Source organism: Mirounga angustirostris, unplaced genomic scaffold (genome assembly GCF_029215605.1).
Source record: "Mirounga angustirostris isolate CCGP_5_RB_7025 unplaced genomic scaffold, mMirAng1.0.hap1 SCAF_7, whole genome shotgun sequence".
NCBI classification, from domain to species: domain Eukaryota; kingdom Metazoa; phylum Chordata; class Mammalia; order Carnivora; family Phocidae; genus Mirounga; species Mirounga angustirostris.
Genome location: NW_026991715.1, coordinates 104,867,872 through 104,884,653, shown reverse-complemented (window position 1 = coordinate 104,884,653; position 16,782 = coordinate 104,867,872). Strand labels below are relative to the sequence as shown.

Sequence of the window (16,782 nt, the reverse complement as noted above, 5' to 3'; positions counted from 1 at the left end):
ATTATAATTGATGATTGAAGCCAACATTATAATATTGTTTGATATGGTTTTCAATGTATGTAGGAGAAATGTTTAAGACAATCATAAACTGTGGAGAGTAAAGAAACATAAATGGAGTTAAGGTTTGTTTGTTTTTAAGATTTTATATATTTATTTGAGAGAGAAAAGGAGAGAACGAGTGAGAGAGCATAGCAGGAGGAGCAACAGAGGGAGAGAGAGAAGGAGAGAGAGAAGCAGGCTCCCTGCTGAGCAGGGAGCCCAACGCAGGCCGGATCCCAGGATGCTGGGATCATGACCTAAGCCGAAGGCAGACACTTAACCAACTGAGCCACCCAGGTGCCCCAGAGTTAAGGTTTTTATACTTCACTCAAACTAGTAAAACGCCATCACCAGTAGACTGTGGTAAGTTAGGTATATATAATGCAATACCTAGAGCAACCACTAAAAAATTCATACAAAGAGATATACTCAAAAACACTACAGACAAATCAAAGTGGAATTGTAAAATCATGTTCAAATAACTAACAGAAAGACATGAAAAAAAACCCAGAAAAACCAAAAACAGAAGGAACAAACAGAAAACAATAAATTGGCAGACTGAAGCCTTAATATATCAATAATTATATTAGATACAAATGGTCTATATCATTTGTAAAAGCCAAAAACTGGAAAAAAAAATCCAAACAGGTGAATAATTAGACAAATTGTGGTAAATCCATACCAGGAAATGCTACTCAGCCATAAAAGGGAATGGACTGTTGCTACAAACAATAGTTTGAATAGATCTCAAGTGTCTTATGCTGAGTGGGAAAAAAAAAATCTCAAAAGGCCTATATGTAGGATTCCATTTACATAATATTCTAGAAATGACAAAGCATAAAGATGGAAAACAGATTAATGACCAAGGGCTAGGAATGGTAAGAGGAATGGGGGTGGGGGTGGGTATAAATGGGTAGCACAAGGGCATCTTTGTAGTGATGGAAGAGTTCTGTATCTTGATTGTAGTGGTTATATGAATCGATATGTGGTAACACATGGCCTAGAATTATATGCACACACATTGTACCAATGTCAAACTTTTGACACTGTACTAAGGCTATGAAAGACATAATCATTAGAAAAAAACTCAGTGAAGGGTGCATATGATCTTTTTGCAACCTCCTATAAATCTATAATTATTTTTAAAAAGTATATATAAACTGTACATACAAATGTATATACATCTAAAGCATAGAAAAGACTTGCAAGGATAGGCATTAAATTATGTGTTAAGGATATATCTGTATTACTTGAAATTTTTTTAAAAAAATGCCTTCATTAATTTCTTATATCAAAAAGAAAAAGAATGCAAAATCATTGTAAAAAATCCAAATATAGAAAAACATAAACAAGATGAAAAGCACTTGCTCTATGATGCCATCCAGAGATAATTTCAATTAACTCACTTAACAAATACTGAGTGTATCCTATGGTGCCATGAACTGTTAGCATTTTGGTGTATATTTCAGAACTTTCCTATGCATCCAAAGCCACATACAAATTATAATCATTCATGGATATGTATTATTATATGCATAATATATAACAAGCTCTCATTACTTGACGTTCTATTCATTAATATTCATCCATTCAGCAAATATTTGATTACCTGCTTTAGCCAACGTCATGCTAGACTCTGAGGATATAATGGTGAATTAATCAGACATGGTCTGGTTCCTCACAAAGCTTACAGTACAGTGAGAGACTGTCACTAAAAAAATTTTCTGAAATAAATACACAATTACAGATTGTGTCAAGTTTAGGTAAACTTGGTAAACTTTAGGTAAAAGGTAAACTATGTTTTTGAAACGCCCAACTATGAAAGGAAAGGTATCTTGATGGCAAGATACCATGGCATGCTTATCATTGATGGAAATTAACCAGTAGAGAGAAAGATTAAAAATACAGTTGCCAGAAAGGATACTAGATTTAAAGAAGGCTGACAAGGAAGGAGCCAGAGCACAAGTATAAGGGTTGGCTTCAGGTAGAAGGAAATTGCCATATAAAAACAAGCAAAATAAGCAAAGACAGGTGCAGATGTAACTTAGTTCATAGATTCAGAGGTCTGAAGTTAATTCCTCTTTGAGATCTTATATTTTCTTTTTTTTTCTTTGAGGGGGGAGGGGCAGAGAGAACCTCAAGCAGATGCCCAGCTGAGAGCGGAGTCTGACATGGGGCTCAATGACCTGAGATCATGACCTGAACCGGAATCAAGACTCAGACACTTAACTGACTGAGCCACTCAGGCGCCCAGAGACCTTCCATTTTCTTATCAAAAATATAAGACAATGTCATCCACCAAGAACAAGGATGTAAATTGGAAGATCTGAGGTTTAAAGAGAGTTGTGGTTTTAAGTTGTCATTTGGGAAAGCAAGCTAAATAGAGAAAGACAGTAAACTTGCCAGCCTGAATTAAGGGCCTGTAGGGTGTGCCCTATGGGGCATATTCTAATCATTTTCAGCACCCTGACTGCCATGAGGGAAAAGGCAAGGGAATAGGTATTAGGAGAAACAAAGTGCTATAGTATCTAAATAAGAAAGAAAGAGAAAGAAAGAAAGAAAGAAAGAAAGAAAGAAAGAAAGAAAGAAAGAAAGAAAGAAAGAAAGAAAAGAAAGAGAGAGAGAGAGAGAGAGAGAGAAAGAAAGAAAGAAAGAAAGAAAGAAAGAAAGAAAAAAAAGAGAGAGCGAGAAAAGAGGGAAGGAGGAAGGATAGTTTTTCAATTGGGAGGAGAGAGAAAATGGCCTGAGAGAAAAGGGGAAGGAAGTAAACAGGTCAGGGGAATGTGGGGATAAAAGCAAGGTGGTGGTGGATTTCTGGCTGGGGTGCAGGAAAGTCCTTTAGCCTTCTAATCCAAATATGATCACAATGATGTCAGCAGCTTATCATCTGATTTTATGAAATTGGTTCCGTATTTATTTTAGTCTCTTAGACCTAACAACCTATCAAAACCCTAGGGAAGAATTCCCAGGCATCTTTAGTTGCTGCAAAGAATTATGAGTGAGGCACAAATATATTACTCTCCACACATTAGAAGGGAAGATCTAGTGAGCAATAGGAAGGAGAAATTTAATTATTTAATTATTCTCTTCCTAATGACACTTTGTGAGTTGCTCTGAGAACTTTTTTAATGTCCATTTTGTATTTATTCCTAGTTCCCAGGAGTCCAGCTCCTTTCTTCTTCTTTTTTTTTTTAATTCAATTAGCCAACATATAGTACATCACTAGTTTCAGATGTAGAGTTCAATAATTCGTCAGTTGCCTATAACACCCAGTGCTCATCACATCACATGCCATCCTCAATGCCCATCACCCAACTACTCCATCCCCCTACCCACCTCCCCTCCAGCAACCCTCAGTTTGTTTCCTATAGTTAAAAGTCTCTCATGGTTTGTCTCCCTCTCTGATGACTTCCCATTCAGTTTTCCCTTTTTCCCCCTATGATCCGCTGTGTTGTTTCTTATATTCCACACGAGTGAGACCATACAATTGTCTTTCTCTGATTGACTTATTTCATTCAGCATAATACCCTCCAGTCCCATCCACATCAATGCAATTTTAAGTATTCATCCTTTCTGATGGCTGAGTAATATTCTATTGTATATATATACCACATCTTTTTTATCCACTCATCTGTCGATACATCTGGGCTCTGGACATTGCTGCTATAAACATTGGGGTTTACGTGCCCCTTCAGATCATTACATTTGTATCTTTGGGGTAAATATCTAGTAGTGCAATTGCTGGGTGGTAGGGTAGCTCTATTTTTAACTTCCTGAGGAAACTCCATACTGTTTTCCACAGTGGCTACACCAGCTTGCATTCCCACCAAGAGAGTAAGAGGGTTCCTCTTTCTCCGCATCCACACCAACATTTCTTGTTTCCTGACTTCTTAAATTTCCAGCTCCTTAATTCTTAAGATATTTTTTTATTTCACGAATGTTTAGCTAAATAGAAATGGACTTGGAAGAACTGAGATATGGGCAAATCTTCTGTTAAATGCACTATTTGTCCAAAATACTCTGCTACCATTATTCTCTAAGAAATACCACTGTTCAACGCTTGCAATTATTAAATTATCTATGCTTGAGTAACACCAAACTTATCAGATTCTTCATACAATGGTTATTTTATCAAGAATTTCTTTATGCATCCTTTTGCTTAGATTTAAAATTTAAAATGTCTTAGTTGACATTTATGATTAACAAAAACAAGCTTCTCAAGAAACAGTAAAAAATATAAAGTGGCCAAGCAGCTGGTTAGCACATGAACAAGGAACAGACTGGGTTGAAAGAAAATTTAATTCATTCTGGAGTTCAGTCCCTTGTTTTTTGACCATCTCTTCGGCTGAACTGCTACCATGTGATTTTTGTACAAATTCTTTTAATTTGGGGTTTTCTTTCCCCCTCCTTTTTGAGAGCAAGAGCAAGAGAGAGAGCGGGCGTGCGCGCGCGCGCGTGTGTGTGTGTGTGTGTGCGTGTAGCACATGGGAGTCAGGGTGGAGGGGTAGAGAATCTTAAGCAGGCTCCAAGCCCAGCATAGGGCGGAGGGGGAGCTCTATCTCAGCACCCTGAGATCTTGACCTAAGCTGAAATCAAGAGTGGGATGCCTAACCAACTGAACCACCCAGGCGCATCCCCCACCCCTTTTTTAAGGAAAAAGGGTGTACTTTTTTTTCTCACTGAAAATGTTTCATTTTTAAAAACGAGCAGCTTTTCATTCATTACTAATGAAATAAAAATTGCCAAAAGATACAGGTAAGGAGAACATAAAATAGTGTTTGTCTTAACTAAGAAACTGTTAAGACACAAAACTTGGCTCTTTGCTTCCCTTCCATCACAGCCAAAAGGGAAACATGAACCAGTTATATCACTGTCAAGTAGAAGGAAAAATATACGTAATTCAAAGACTTGTGCATATCTGAGGCCAATATTACGTTCACATTTTCCCTTTTCAAAATCTAAGTTTTATTTGGCGCCACATAGAACAATCTAGCGGCAATGATTTTTTTCTTCTTCTGCCTAAAAGCAAAGTGATGCACACTGAAAACTCGCTGTATGAATCAGACAGAGACTGCACCGAATTTCCACTAAAGTCTACAATTCTTTTGTCGGGGTTTGTAACTGGCTTTCCTCGCATTCAGAGGGGAGGTGGGGATGGGCAGGTGGAGATAAAATTCGGTACAATACTTTAGCGATCTCGATGGCAGCTCTCGAATTGAGATTTGCTTCTTTGGTTTTTTGAGTGACTTAGGCTTGCCCCTTCCCTTTCCTGCAGGTCCTCAGTTTACCCTTGCATTGAATAAAATGGGTAGAAAAGTCTAAGCTCCTAAAATTACTAGTGTTGGAAGCCCCTGGTGCGGGGGGGCGGGGGGGGTCCAAGTCTTCAGTCTTAAAGGTCACCTTTCAGCTCTCATCCGGAACATGACAAAGCCACGAGAATCCTAGTCTCGAGCCCTACGAAGGTCTCAGCACACCTGGAAAGCCAGGGTAACGCCACCGACCCGCCTCCTTCCGCGAAACAATACCACAGACGTCATTCGCCTGAAGCACCACCCCCACCAGCTCAGCACCCACTGGCGGGCGCATGCGCAAGACAGGAGCGGGCCGGCAGCCGTCCAGGGACCCTAGGTATCTGCACAGTGGTTAAAGTCTCGGAAAGGCCTGGCTCCCTCGCCGGGTGAGGAGATCCCTGGCAGCGGCTATCTAGGATTACCCCCCACCAAAGACCAACGCGAGAAGGTGCCGTGCGGTCTCCAGAGCGTTTCCGTTTCAAACCTGAACTTCCGGTTCGCTAGCCGGTTCCGGTCCCCGTTCTCCACTTCCGGTCGCCCTCGGTTCCGCTGCGGCCGGTTCCTGCGTCCGCTGCTGCCGGTTCCGCCGCGCTCCAGGTGAGGGGACGCAGGGTACCCCGGGGCGCTGCCCACGGAGAGGCCGTTGGGGCCGGGGACGCAGCGCAGCACTGGTGTTCGCGCGACGCGGCTTCCACTGCGGCCGGCCGCGGCGGGCTGGAGGCTGCTTGGAGGAACCCTGGGCCGCGTCTGCCCCAATCCGCGGCCCAGGCCTCCGGCCCCGGCCAGCTAGTCGCAGGGGCCACCGCCCGCCCATCCGGCCTTCTCGCTTCTGTCGTGGGCTTCCCGAACCCCAGTGGGTTTTGCGTCCCCTAACTCCGTTCCTCCCTCCTCCTCAGCCTCCCTCTTGAAGGCATCCGGCCTCTCGGGTTTTTGAGTCTCTCCTATGCTTGTATGCTGTCCCAGACCATGCACTTCCCGTAGCTGTCGTCCCCGCACTACCTCGCAGTTGCTGCTGCTGTGCTGTAGGCTTGTTGAAAAGTTCACCTCCCAATTCCCAAGATGTTAACTTTTGCTGCCGTTAGTTTCAAGTTTTCGCCTTTGCAACATTTTAGTCGTGTGGTCTTGGACAAGTTGTTTTCTTTTTTCAGTTTTCTAATGTGTATAATGAAGACAATAGTCGTTAGTTCAGGATTGCGAAAATCAAGTGAGACAAGTTGTTTAGCATGTTGTCATTTTTCTGTCATCGCCACCATTCGTCTTGCTCTCTAGAGTTTACTAAGTGCTGTCACAGGTGTTATCTCACGCGTTAACACTGTTCTTGTTAAGTAAATATTAATAGTCTCATTTTGAGGTAGGAACTTTGGAATTGACTAGGCAAGTCAGTACAGTATGGTAGAGAGAAGAACTAACCCAAACAGCTGTTCTTGACTCCGGGTTCGCTATAAAGGTGCGATCCTTACTTGTGTAGGTTTAATTGCCAGACACTCCCACCCCCAAATCATTTTTTGGTTTGCAAATCTGATAGGGTCCAGAATGATACATAGTATTAGAATTGTGTGAGAAAGAAGGTTAAATGTGAAAACATAAAAGGACTCAGGCATTTGCATTGTGTGTTCCATTGTGACTGACCTGAATATTGAAGAAATGAGGTTCAAAAGCAGTTTTAAGGACTATGCATTTTTGCAAATTTTGCAAAATTTTGATGGTGTTTGTTTTGTTATGCTTGGTCCTTTAGAGCACTTGCCAACTTGGAATTCCCACTAGCGGTGTAGGTGTACAATGTTTAACATTTGTATACTACTTTACTAAGCATGCAGAGCCCATGCCATCTGGCGTATTTTCTTTTTTAGCTGAGAAAATTGCGTCTAGAGCACTGGCTCTCAAACTTTTAGTATGCCTCAGAGATGGAGGTGAGGGGGAGGCTGAGACAGGGATTGTTAAAAAAAACACAAATTGCTAGGTCCTTTCTCTCCAACTCCAGTTATATTTTTAACAAGTTACCAAGTAGGGTCATGCTGTTAATTGATCTGAGACCACACTTTGAGAATACTGGTCTAAAGGTGAAATGACTTGTCCAGGCTCATCTGGAGCTCAGGTGATCTCCAAACTCTCTGTGCCCCCCCACCCCCCAACACAACATAAACTGTGTTAGTGGTGTTTGCATTCTCAGCTCTTGTAAATTTTCATTTTTATTCCCACCTTCACAGAGAAATAATATTTAAACCATATTTTAGTTTGGCTCAAATTCTCTTTGGCTGTTTATTGAGGATCATAACATTTGTTAGAACAAGTTTTCTCTAACAGAATACATTGCCCTAAATTAGCACTTTCTTTAAATTTCAGTAGAGCAGATATAAACATAAGAGCATAAATATAAGTGATTTTATGGTGCTCTGTTCTAGTGGACATGTTGAAGACACCTTAAGTTTCTAAGTTATTTTTGCATATTATGATTCACAATTTGCCTTCTTGCAGTTGGTCATAATCCAGGGAGAATGCAGTCAAATGTTTCATTAAACAAGCGATAGCATTTGGAAATGGAGATTAGGAAATTCAGTTCTCTGACCTGGAAGGGGGCAGGGGGATAGACTTAGGAAAACTGATAGAAAGTTTTAAGAGGGAAGAGACCTACATGCTATTGTTGATGAGAATAGCAGCCAGTATTTAATCTCTGTGTGCTTAAATCTGTGCCTGTGGGTTTTGTATTAACTGATATTTGACACCTTGCCTCCTGTAGGTCCCAATTTAAGAGAGACAGTTGTGATGTAGGGGAAGAAACATGAGATTTTAGTCAGAACATGTTCTGTTCCCAGCTTTGTGCCCATGAGCAGATTGCCTAACCTCGTTGAAGCCCCGTTTCCTTAATTGTAAAAGAGGGACAGTTCTTATCAACCTTGTTAAATGACATTGCATAAAAACTGTCCAATTTGTTAAATATGAAACACATAATGGCTATACTTTTTATTTAGCACAGTGCCTAGAACACTTCAGCTCAAGTTTTTAGGAAAATATATTTAGCCAATACTTATTTATGTAGGGCTTACTATGTGCCAGGTCTGTGTGACTTATGAGAGTTAAATTAGCTAATTATGTATAAGACCTCCAAAGTAGGTAGTATTCTCATCCTTAGTTTACAGATGAAGAAACCTAGACACTAAGAGTCTGATAACTTCCCAAAGTCAAATAGCTAATAAGTGGGATAGCTGGGATCTGAACCCAGGTACTCTGGCTCTAGAATTTGCACTTTTAACAACTCACTGTGCCACTTCTCAAGTGTTAAATAAATATGAATGGTCCATCATGGAGGAACTTAATCTGTAGCTTAAACCTGGTCAAACAGAGAGGGAGGGATAGGTAGCTGATCGTTGCAGCTTAACAGTCGAACAGGGAGAATCAGACAGAGTATTAGGAAGTAGTAACTTTAAGCCAAAAATTGGGGGGGTAGGGGAACTTTAACTTTGAGTCCTAATTACTTTGGGTGTTCTGGTATCATTTCTGTAAGGAGAAAATGTTATTTCTCCACCATCAAGTTGTAAAGTAAGACTCAAACTGCATTGCTCCTAAAACTTAGTTACAAGTTTGGCTACATCTTTGACATACCTATTTTAACTTATTTACTTGTATATCCCTTTCTTTTTAGGTATCTTTTTCTGAGTGAAAGCTGCTTGATCATATGTTTCAAGGATGGCTCTCCCTATCATCGTAAAATGGGGTGGACAGGAATATTCAGTGACCACACTTTCAGAAGATGATACCGTGCTAGATCTCAAACAGTTTCTTAAGACCCTTACAGGAGTGCTACCAGAACGCCAAAAGTTACTTGGACTCAAAGTTAAAGGTAATTCTCTCCTCACTTTAAACTTTTTTGCATTGATATATTTATGAATTTTTATATTAGCTCTGTTCTCTTTAATAAGTCTTTCCCCTTGGAGATTTCTTTGTTAGGGATATTCCTAAAATTGTTTTATGATGGAAATAACAATATTAAAAATTACTTGAAAATACCACCACTATTAAGATTACTTTTGATTCCTCTGACAGTTGATGTTTGCTTGTGAAATCTTTGGCACAGAAGTCTCAGGTAAAACTGTAATTTCTGACATCTGTGTTCTAGCACAGCTTTTTCGTTACAGCTTGGTTCTTGTACTCTCCCTAAATTGTCTTTTCTGCTTCAAAAATAATGATGATTTAAAATGATGATTTAAAAATTATAGGCAGTGTTCATATCCAGTCTGAAAAGGACTTTCATGGTGTTTGTGTTTGTTGTATCATTGAAGGGTGAATTTTGGGTAGCAATAAATCTCTAGTTTTATCTTAGGTGCTCAGTGTTCAAGACTTTCTGGAAAACATCTTCATCTTGAACGACAAAATAAAACATGAATTTATTTTGTTTAGCTCGTTGAATAAAGGTGTTCCTCTGAGATGGAGTTGGGGAAAAAACAAATCTTGTATTAGTTGCTACTTCTTAGTTTGTTAGACGTTGCTAATTCAGCAGTGACAGTTTGTTAATTTAAGGAAAAAAAAACTGCTGTGGAATCTGTACCAAAACTTTTAATGTTAGGGTTTTGTATAATGGGATAGTGAAACCAGCACCTGAACTTTAGTGAGAAAACAGTCATTTGCTTGTATTGTAGGCAAACCTGCAGAAAATGATGTTAAGCTTGGAGCTCTCAAACTGAAACCAAATACTAAAATCATGATGATGGGAACTCGTGAGGAGAGCTTGGTAAATGTTTACTTTTGTTACCATTTGTCCCTTTGAAGATATGATTTATATTACACTGTTGTATCATGGTTTTAATTGTGGTAAAATTGTCAGTTTGGCAGTCAGTGAAAAAAACTTCACAATGTATGTGGTATTAACTCAGCGGAAAACAAATACTAGGGAACTTGTTAGTATATAGTTAGCCATAAGCATAGTAGTAGTGCAAATGGTCAAAATAACATGGTAAATCTGCCCAGTGAATGTGTATAATGAATTATAAAATGTGGAAATTTTCTCACAGTGTGTGTTTGAAAGATTCTTGACCTCAGACTGTATCTTTTATTTGCTTTTTATGTTATGCATGTATTTGTTCTGTTAAAGACAATTTGGTAAAACAAAACTGTTTTTCATCTTAATAGGAAGATGTCTTAGGTCCACCTCCTGACAATGATGATGTTGTCAACGACTTTGATATTGAAGATGAAGTAGTTGAAGTAGAAAATAGGTAAGTGCTTTATAGTATCAAAGGAAATGGGTTGTAATGTGAGAAAAAAGTGAATGTTTCACCTGATTTTATTTTTCTATTAGGGAAGAAAACCTACTGAAAATTTCTCGCAGAGTAAAAGAGTATAAAGTGGAAATTTTGAATCCTCCCAGGGAAGGGAAAAAGCTTTTGGTACTAGATGTTGATTATACGTTATTTGGTAAGTCAACTAAAACTGTGCTTTATTTTCTGTTACCCATAACAACTCTTTTTTTTCCTTTTGTTTATTTTTTCCTTCCAATATGAAATATTTGAAAGCTTTTCTTATTATTATAAAAAGTATATCATTCATTGTAGAAAATACTGAAGTCATCTGTAATCTCAAACCCCTAAAATAACTGTTCTTATATTTTAAGTGTATCTTCCAGGGTGTGTTTGTATGTATATCCTTTTTACTTTTGCTTAGTGATATTTTGAATATCTCAGTCATTTAATATTATTCATTATGAATTAAAGATACATATTTTTTGGTCACCACTACTCTAGTTTATGACTGTATCTTAATTTAACCATGTCATTCTCTATTGATTAACATTTCAATTTTTTGAGGATTATTTAAAAAGCATTTTTGATATTTTATCATTTCAAGTGATACAGTTTTTCATTTAATTATGTTCAGGGCAGATTCTTTTTTTTTTTAAAGATTTTATTTATTTATTTGAGAGAGAGAGAGAGCACAAGTGGTGTTGAGGGGCAGAGGGAGAAGCAGACTCCCCGCTGAGCAGGGAGTCCGATGTAGGTCTCGATCCCAGGACCCTGAGATGACTTGAGCCGGAGGCAGATGCTTAACTGACTGAGCCACCCAGGTGCCCCAGGGCAGATTCTTAAATTTAAAATTTCCCATGTCAGCAAAAAAGAAAGATGTTTATTTCATCCTCTAATATTGCTAAGAACTGACTAGTTAACTCCTGATATTAGCATGAATTTATTTACCTCTAATCCTAAACTTTAAGTACAGGTCATAAGTTAATGTGTACTTATTTTAAAATTTGATTATTAAGTTAGTTGGGCCTGTCATTCTGGTGAAATGTGATTATATCTGGGAGGTGAATGGCTAAAGTGAGTATAGGTGGCTCTAGTTTGTTTTTCATGTGACAAAATAACGTCTGTATTTTAAAGACTACATGAAAACTAAATTTACAGTTTACTATATAAGCCTGAATTCTGGGTATTGCTCTTCCCAAATTAAAAAAATCGATTAATTAAAATTGAATCGCAGTGATATCAAATTGTGTGCTTTCAAAGACATCTGTCAACCAGTATAATTCAGTCTTAGGTAGTTTGCATTTGAATGTTTATATTACATTTCATAATTTTCATTGATATCAGGTACTTATCCATGATAACAAACTAGTAATCATCTATGACTGATTTTCTTTTAGACCATAGGTCTTGTGCAGAGACTGGAGTAGAATTAATGCGACCATATCTTCATGAATTCCTAACATCTGCATATGAGGATTACGACATTGTTATTTGGTGTAAGCTATATTTTTTGTTTAGATTTCCATGGAAGTAATCTTGTTCTGTAAATTATTCTGCTTTATAAAATGTGACTTAAAATGACCTGTGGTTAAATATGATGCACTTTTCATTTGTTTTAGCTAATTTCTGATGAAACATGTTTGACTTTCTTGCATCACAATATAAACTTATATGTATATTTGCCAATACCACTGAAGTAGTTAAATACAGGAAGAGAGTAGGTTATGGTGTCAGAATAAAAATGATCTTATTTTCGGGGCGCCTGGGTGGCTCAGTTGGTTAAGCGACTGCCTTCGGCTCAGGTCATGGTCCTGGAGTCCTGGGATCGAGCCCCGCATTGGGCTCCCTGCTCGGCGGGGAGTCTGCTTCTCCCTCTGACCCTCCTCCCTCTCCTGCTTTCTGTCTCTCATTCTCTCTCTCTCAAATAAATAAATAAAATCTTTAAAAAAAAAAAATGATCTTATTTTCATAAGACCCCACCTTGATTAGGAATTTTTCTTTCTGATCTTCACTGTAGAGTCTTTGATGCTTCAGGATATTGTTGGTTTCTCCTTTTTTTATCACTCTAGTTTCAAAACATTTGGAGAAAGACGTATAAAAAAAATCACAGTGATGTTGTTCTTCAGAAATAAAGGAATATGAATTAAGGAAAATTAAACAGACTAAGGCAGTATTACTCAAATTGTGGTCTGTGGACCATTCCAGGAACTTACAGGTCTGTGATAAGATCATGAGTTTGCTCCAGAAAGTAAATTTACTACATTACTGAGCACACTGTTTAGTTCAATGGACATTTTGTTGTGGCAAGACTTTATTGAGAAGAGAAACTATTAATTTATATCTTACCTCCCCACAAACAGTTAAAGTTGCTTCTTGGCAAGCCATAGGCAGAAAAGAGCTATCCTGATTGTGAATTAAATAAAATCTCATCATGAAAAATGCTATGTTTAATTGTACTAAGTTTTTGCTGAGTGACCACAAAGGTGTTACTTCAATCTTTAAATTTCCTTTGTACTTTTCCTTTTAATCAGAGTATCTCCATTTTTCAGTATTAATACGAGTTCACAGCCATTTAGATTAAATACATAGTTTTCTGGTTTATAAGATACAGGGAGGAAAGCTTCCTGGGAACAAATTTTGTTCAACTGACACCTGAGATGACATTTGAGAAAAAAGTTTTTCCTCTAAATGTTATTAAAGTAGACTTAGAAATTTAGAGAATTTTTTACAATCATATATTTAAAATAAGTTATTTTTGTAAATTATGATATCTAATGGTAGTATGTTGAAATGGGCACTTCACTTTGGAGCTAAATCAACTAGAGTTTAATTCCGACTTTGTCCTTATTTTGTGATACTGGGCAGGTCAGTTAATATCTCTGAGCCTCAAGTGCCTCATCAGAAATGAAGATAAGTAAACCTGTATTACAGGGTAGTTATAAGAATAAAAGTATCAGTATAGCAACTAGTACCATGTCTGACATACAATAACTAATTAATTGGAAACCCTTTTTATTAGCTATGAATATTTTTGTTTTTCATCTGGGGATTGTAGACCTAAAATAGATACTGAATTTTAAAAAATTGTTTTTCCCAGTCTCATGATTGTTGTCATTGTAGATGTATCAGTCTCTAAGATTTTAGTTCAACTGACCAGTTTTGTGTGGAAGGTGATTTCTTTCAGTTGGTGTGTTTGTGTGCTAAAGACTTTTATTTTGAGAACTCAGGTACCTCTTTTGTCTTTAACAAATACATGCACATACACATACTGTAAAAATTAAACTCCTTTTCCCTTTTTAACCATTTTACTTGGTAACAGCTATGTAGTTTAGTCCAGTAACTTGGGACCAGAAAGGCATATAAAACTGAGGGTTGAATTTTAATATCAGTGATCTCAAAACTGGTTGGTGTCTGACAATGAGCAGATACATAACAGATAGAATTTATGAATTTAGTTGTGTCAGTTTCATTGTTAAAAGCTCCTAGACTCAGTGAGCACTAAGTTTCCTGAGCCTGGTAAAGTGTTGATTTTTATTGGACCTATTGATCTTTAACATCAACTTTTGGCACATAACATTAATCTGCTTATATTGACATATATGCCAGTGCATTGCATGGCAGTGGGAACATGGAAGTAAATTAGAGATCCAGGCACCCTATATTTAAATGTGGATTGTTGGAGAACAGTGTCAGGGCTGTTTTTAAACAGGAATTTAGGTCTTGATTTATAAATTTCCTAGATTCAAAATTCTTTTGAACATTGGTTACCTGCATCTTTTAGATAAAAGTTGTTAAAATTCTATTCTGCGCTGATGCACTAAAAGTAAGTTTATTTTTATAAATACTTAAAATTACCGTAAATATGTTAGGAATTATTATTTGTGATGCATTTGAGCTTTTAATCTTGCTTAGAAAACTTACTTATACAGAAGAAAAAATTTTTAAATGAAGTTCAAGCTTTTCATTTGTATCGTATTATCATTCTTCATATTTTAGCCGCAACAAATATGAAGTGGATTGAAGCTAAAATGAAAGTAAGTGTTAGACAATCCATTTAAGAATGTTTTGAAATTGAATTTGTCTTTTTAGAAGTTCCAAGTTAAATTAATTTCATTCTCATTGGAGGGCATTTAATAGATAAACAGTTGGCCATTATCAGGAATAGAGGTGTGCTTAAAGTCTGGTTAATGGTGGAATATATTGTGTAATTAAGGCTTTTTTAAGAAAAAGTACAGCAGAGCTTCACGTCCTTTTTTTCCCCCATTTTACAATAATGCTTTTTTTTTTTTCTCCTTTTGCTTTGGTGTGTAATAAAGAAGTGATGTTCTTCTGAAATATGTAATGGGATGTAATCTGTTTCTAGTTTCTTTTCTTTGGACTACCATTTGTTGGCTTAAACGAAACTAATAAACTTGGTAGTTGTTGAGCAAAGTGTGGTTGGTGGCCAGTAGGGTAGAAGGTGGCATTATGGGAAATGGTAGCTGGAATATTGAGAAAGCCTGGAATTTTTCATACTACTATATTTTAACCACATGAATATTTGTATTTATAGGAGCTGGGAGTGAGCACAAATGCAAATTATAAGATTACCTTCATGTTGGACAGTGCTGCTATGATAACAGTGCATACTCCAAGGAGAGGACTAATAGACGTAAGAAGTCATTTTACTTTTTAAAGTTTTAAATGTTTATTTTCTAGTATACTTTTTGTATTTATGTTGGTGGAATAAAGTACAGAAAGAGTTGAGAAGCACATTTGAGTGGATAATAAAGTATCAGTTGAGTTTGACATAGGAAGATGTATGTAAGGTTAATAGATTGGAATTTTAATGATAGAATTAAGGATCTTGAGCAAGACCGTCAAGAATGGTCATGGATAATTGTCCCATGATGATGGCAGCACAGTGTTGCTCAAAACAGAGTAGGTGAGAAAAAATACTGAATATCATCGAGGAAGATACGAGAAGCAAACCAAAACATACTCACCCTGCCCTATATAAAACTGATAAGTAAAAGCAGAAAGCATGATGCATGTACTTTGGTGTGATGCATATGTAACCCTGGGGAAGAGCAACAAGAACCACCAGAGAAAAGGGTTGGGCTGAAAAGATTAGGGTTCTTCACTTTGTTTACTCATTGAGTAACCAGTCCTATTATTGAACTCTTATTTGAAGGTGTTACGATAGTCACTGTTGGAGACATGGTCTATACCTTTGGGAAGCACACGAACTAATAAGAATTGGGGAGAACTTAGCAAACTAGGAAAGCATAGAGGAGACTATTGAAATTGTCAAAGTCATAAACAGAATCCTTTAAATGCATGGAGATTTATTCAATAAAGGAAATACTTCATACGTCAAGGGGAAAACATTACCTACTAAAGTCGTACATTTATAAAATCTAAACACTAAAAAAAAGTTGGGGAATGTTAAACATAGTCATGTTTATAATAGTGAAAAATTAGAGACAGAAAAATAAATCTGGTGGTTGCCAAAGAGGAGATAGGTGAGGGGATGGGTGAAAAAGATGAAGGGGATTAAGAAAGACAAATTTCCAGTTATGAAATAAGTAATGGAGATAAAAGTACAGAATAAGGAATATAGTCAATAATGTGATAACATATAGTGACAGATGGTGAGCACTGAGTAACGTATAGAATTGTCGAATCACTATATTGTACACTTGAAACTGATGTAACACTGTGTGATAATTATACTTCAAGAAAAAATGAATAAATCCTCAATATCTAATAGTAGGGAATTGGATATAAAAATTTTTGTTCATCCATAAAATGGAATGCATTTTTGATGTAACAAATATTTGATGTAACAATATTTAGTGATTTAAAAATTTTTCATGACACATCATTAAAGAATAATTTAGAGAACAGTATTTGCAGACTGTTAGAAATAGTTTTTAACCGTTATTTAGTTCAGGTTTCCCCTTAACAAAAGATCTATAAACTGTAAAGCTGCTGGTGTTTATAAAAAAGACTGGAGGAGGGGCACCTGGACTGCTCCAGCTTGGACTCTTGATTTTGGCTCAGGTTATGATCTCAGGGTCCTGGGCTCAAGCCCCACTTAGGGGCGTGGTAGGCATGGAGTTTGCTTGGGATTCTCTCTCTTCCTCTCCCTCTACCCCTCCCCCTGCTCCTGCACTCTATCTCTCTCTAAAATAAAATCTTTAAAAAAAAAAAAAAAAGACTGGAGGTAAATATAT

The 16,782-nt window shown here is 37.3% G+C and overlaps 1 protein-coding gene across 3 annotated transcripts in view; it reads left to right on the top strand.

Moving 5' to 3' along the window:
• Positions 1 to 5,789: 5,789 nt before the first annotated feature.
• Positions 5,790 to 16,782, top strand: part of UBLCP1 (ubiquitin like domain containing CTD phosphatase 1) — a 53,161-nt gene continuing 42,168 nt past the window's right edge. For all 3 annotated transcript variants that reach the window (XR_010413237.1, XR_010413236.1, XM_045901973.3), the window contains exons 1-8: positions 5,790 to 5,927; positions 8,971 to 9,168; positions 9,965 to 10,056; positions 10,455 to 10,540; positions 10,624 to 10,739; positions 11,962 to 12,060; positions 14,561 to 14,598; positions 15,117 to 15,215. Coding sequence is in view for 1 of the 3 variants with exons in the window: in XM_045901973.3 (XP_045757929.1) it covers positions 9,015 to 9,168; positions 9,965 to 10,056; positions 10,455 to 10,540; positions 10,624 to 10,739; positions 11,962 to 12,060; positions 14,561 to 14,598; positions 15,117 to 15,215 (684 nt within the window). In the remaining 2 variants the exon portion in view is untranslated. The remainder of the gene's footprint in view (positions 5,928 to 8,970; positions 9,169 to 9,964; positions 10,057 to 10,454; positions 10,541 to 10,623; positions 10,740 to 11,961; positions 12,061 to 14,560; positions 14,599 to 15,116; positions 15,216 to 16,782) is intronic.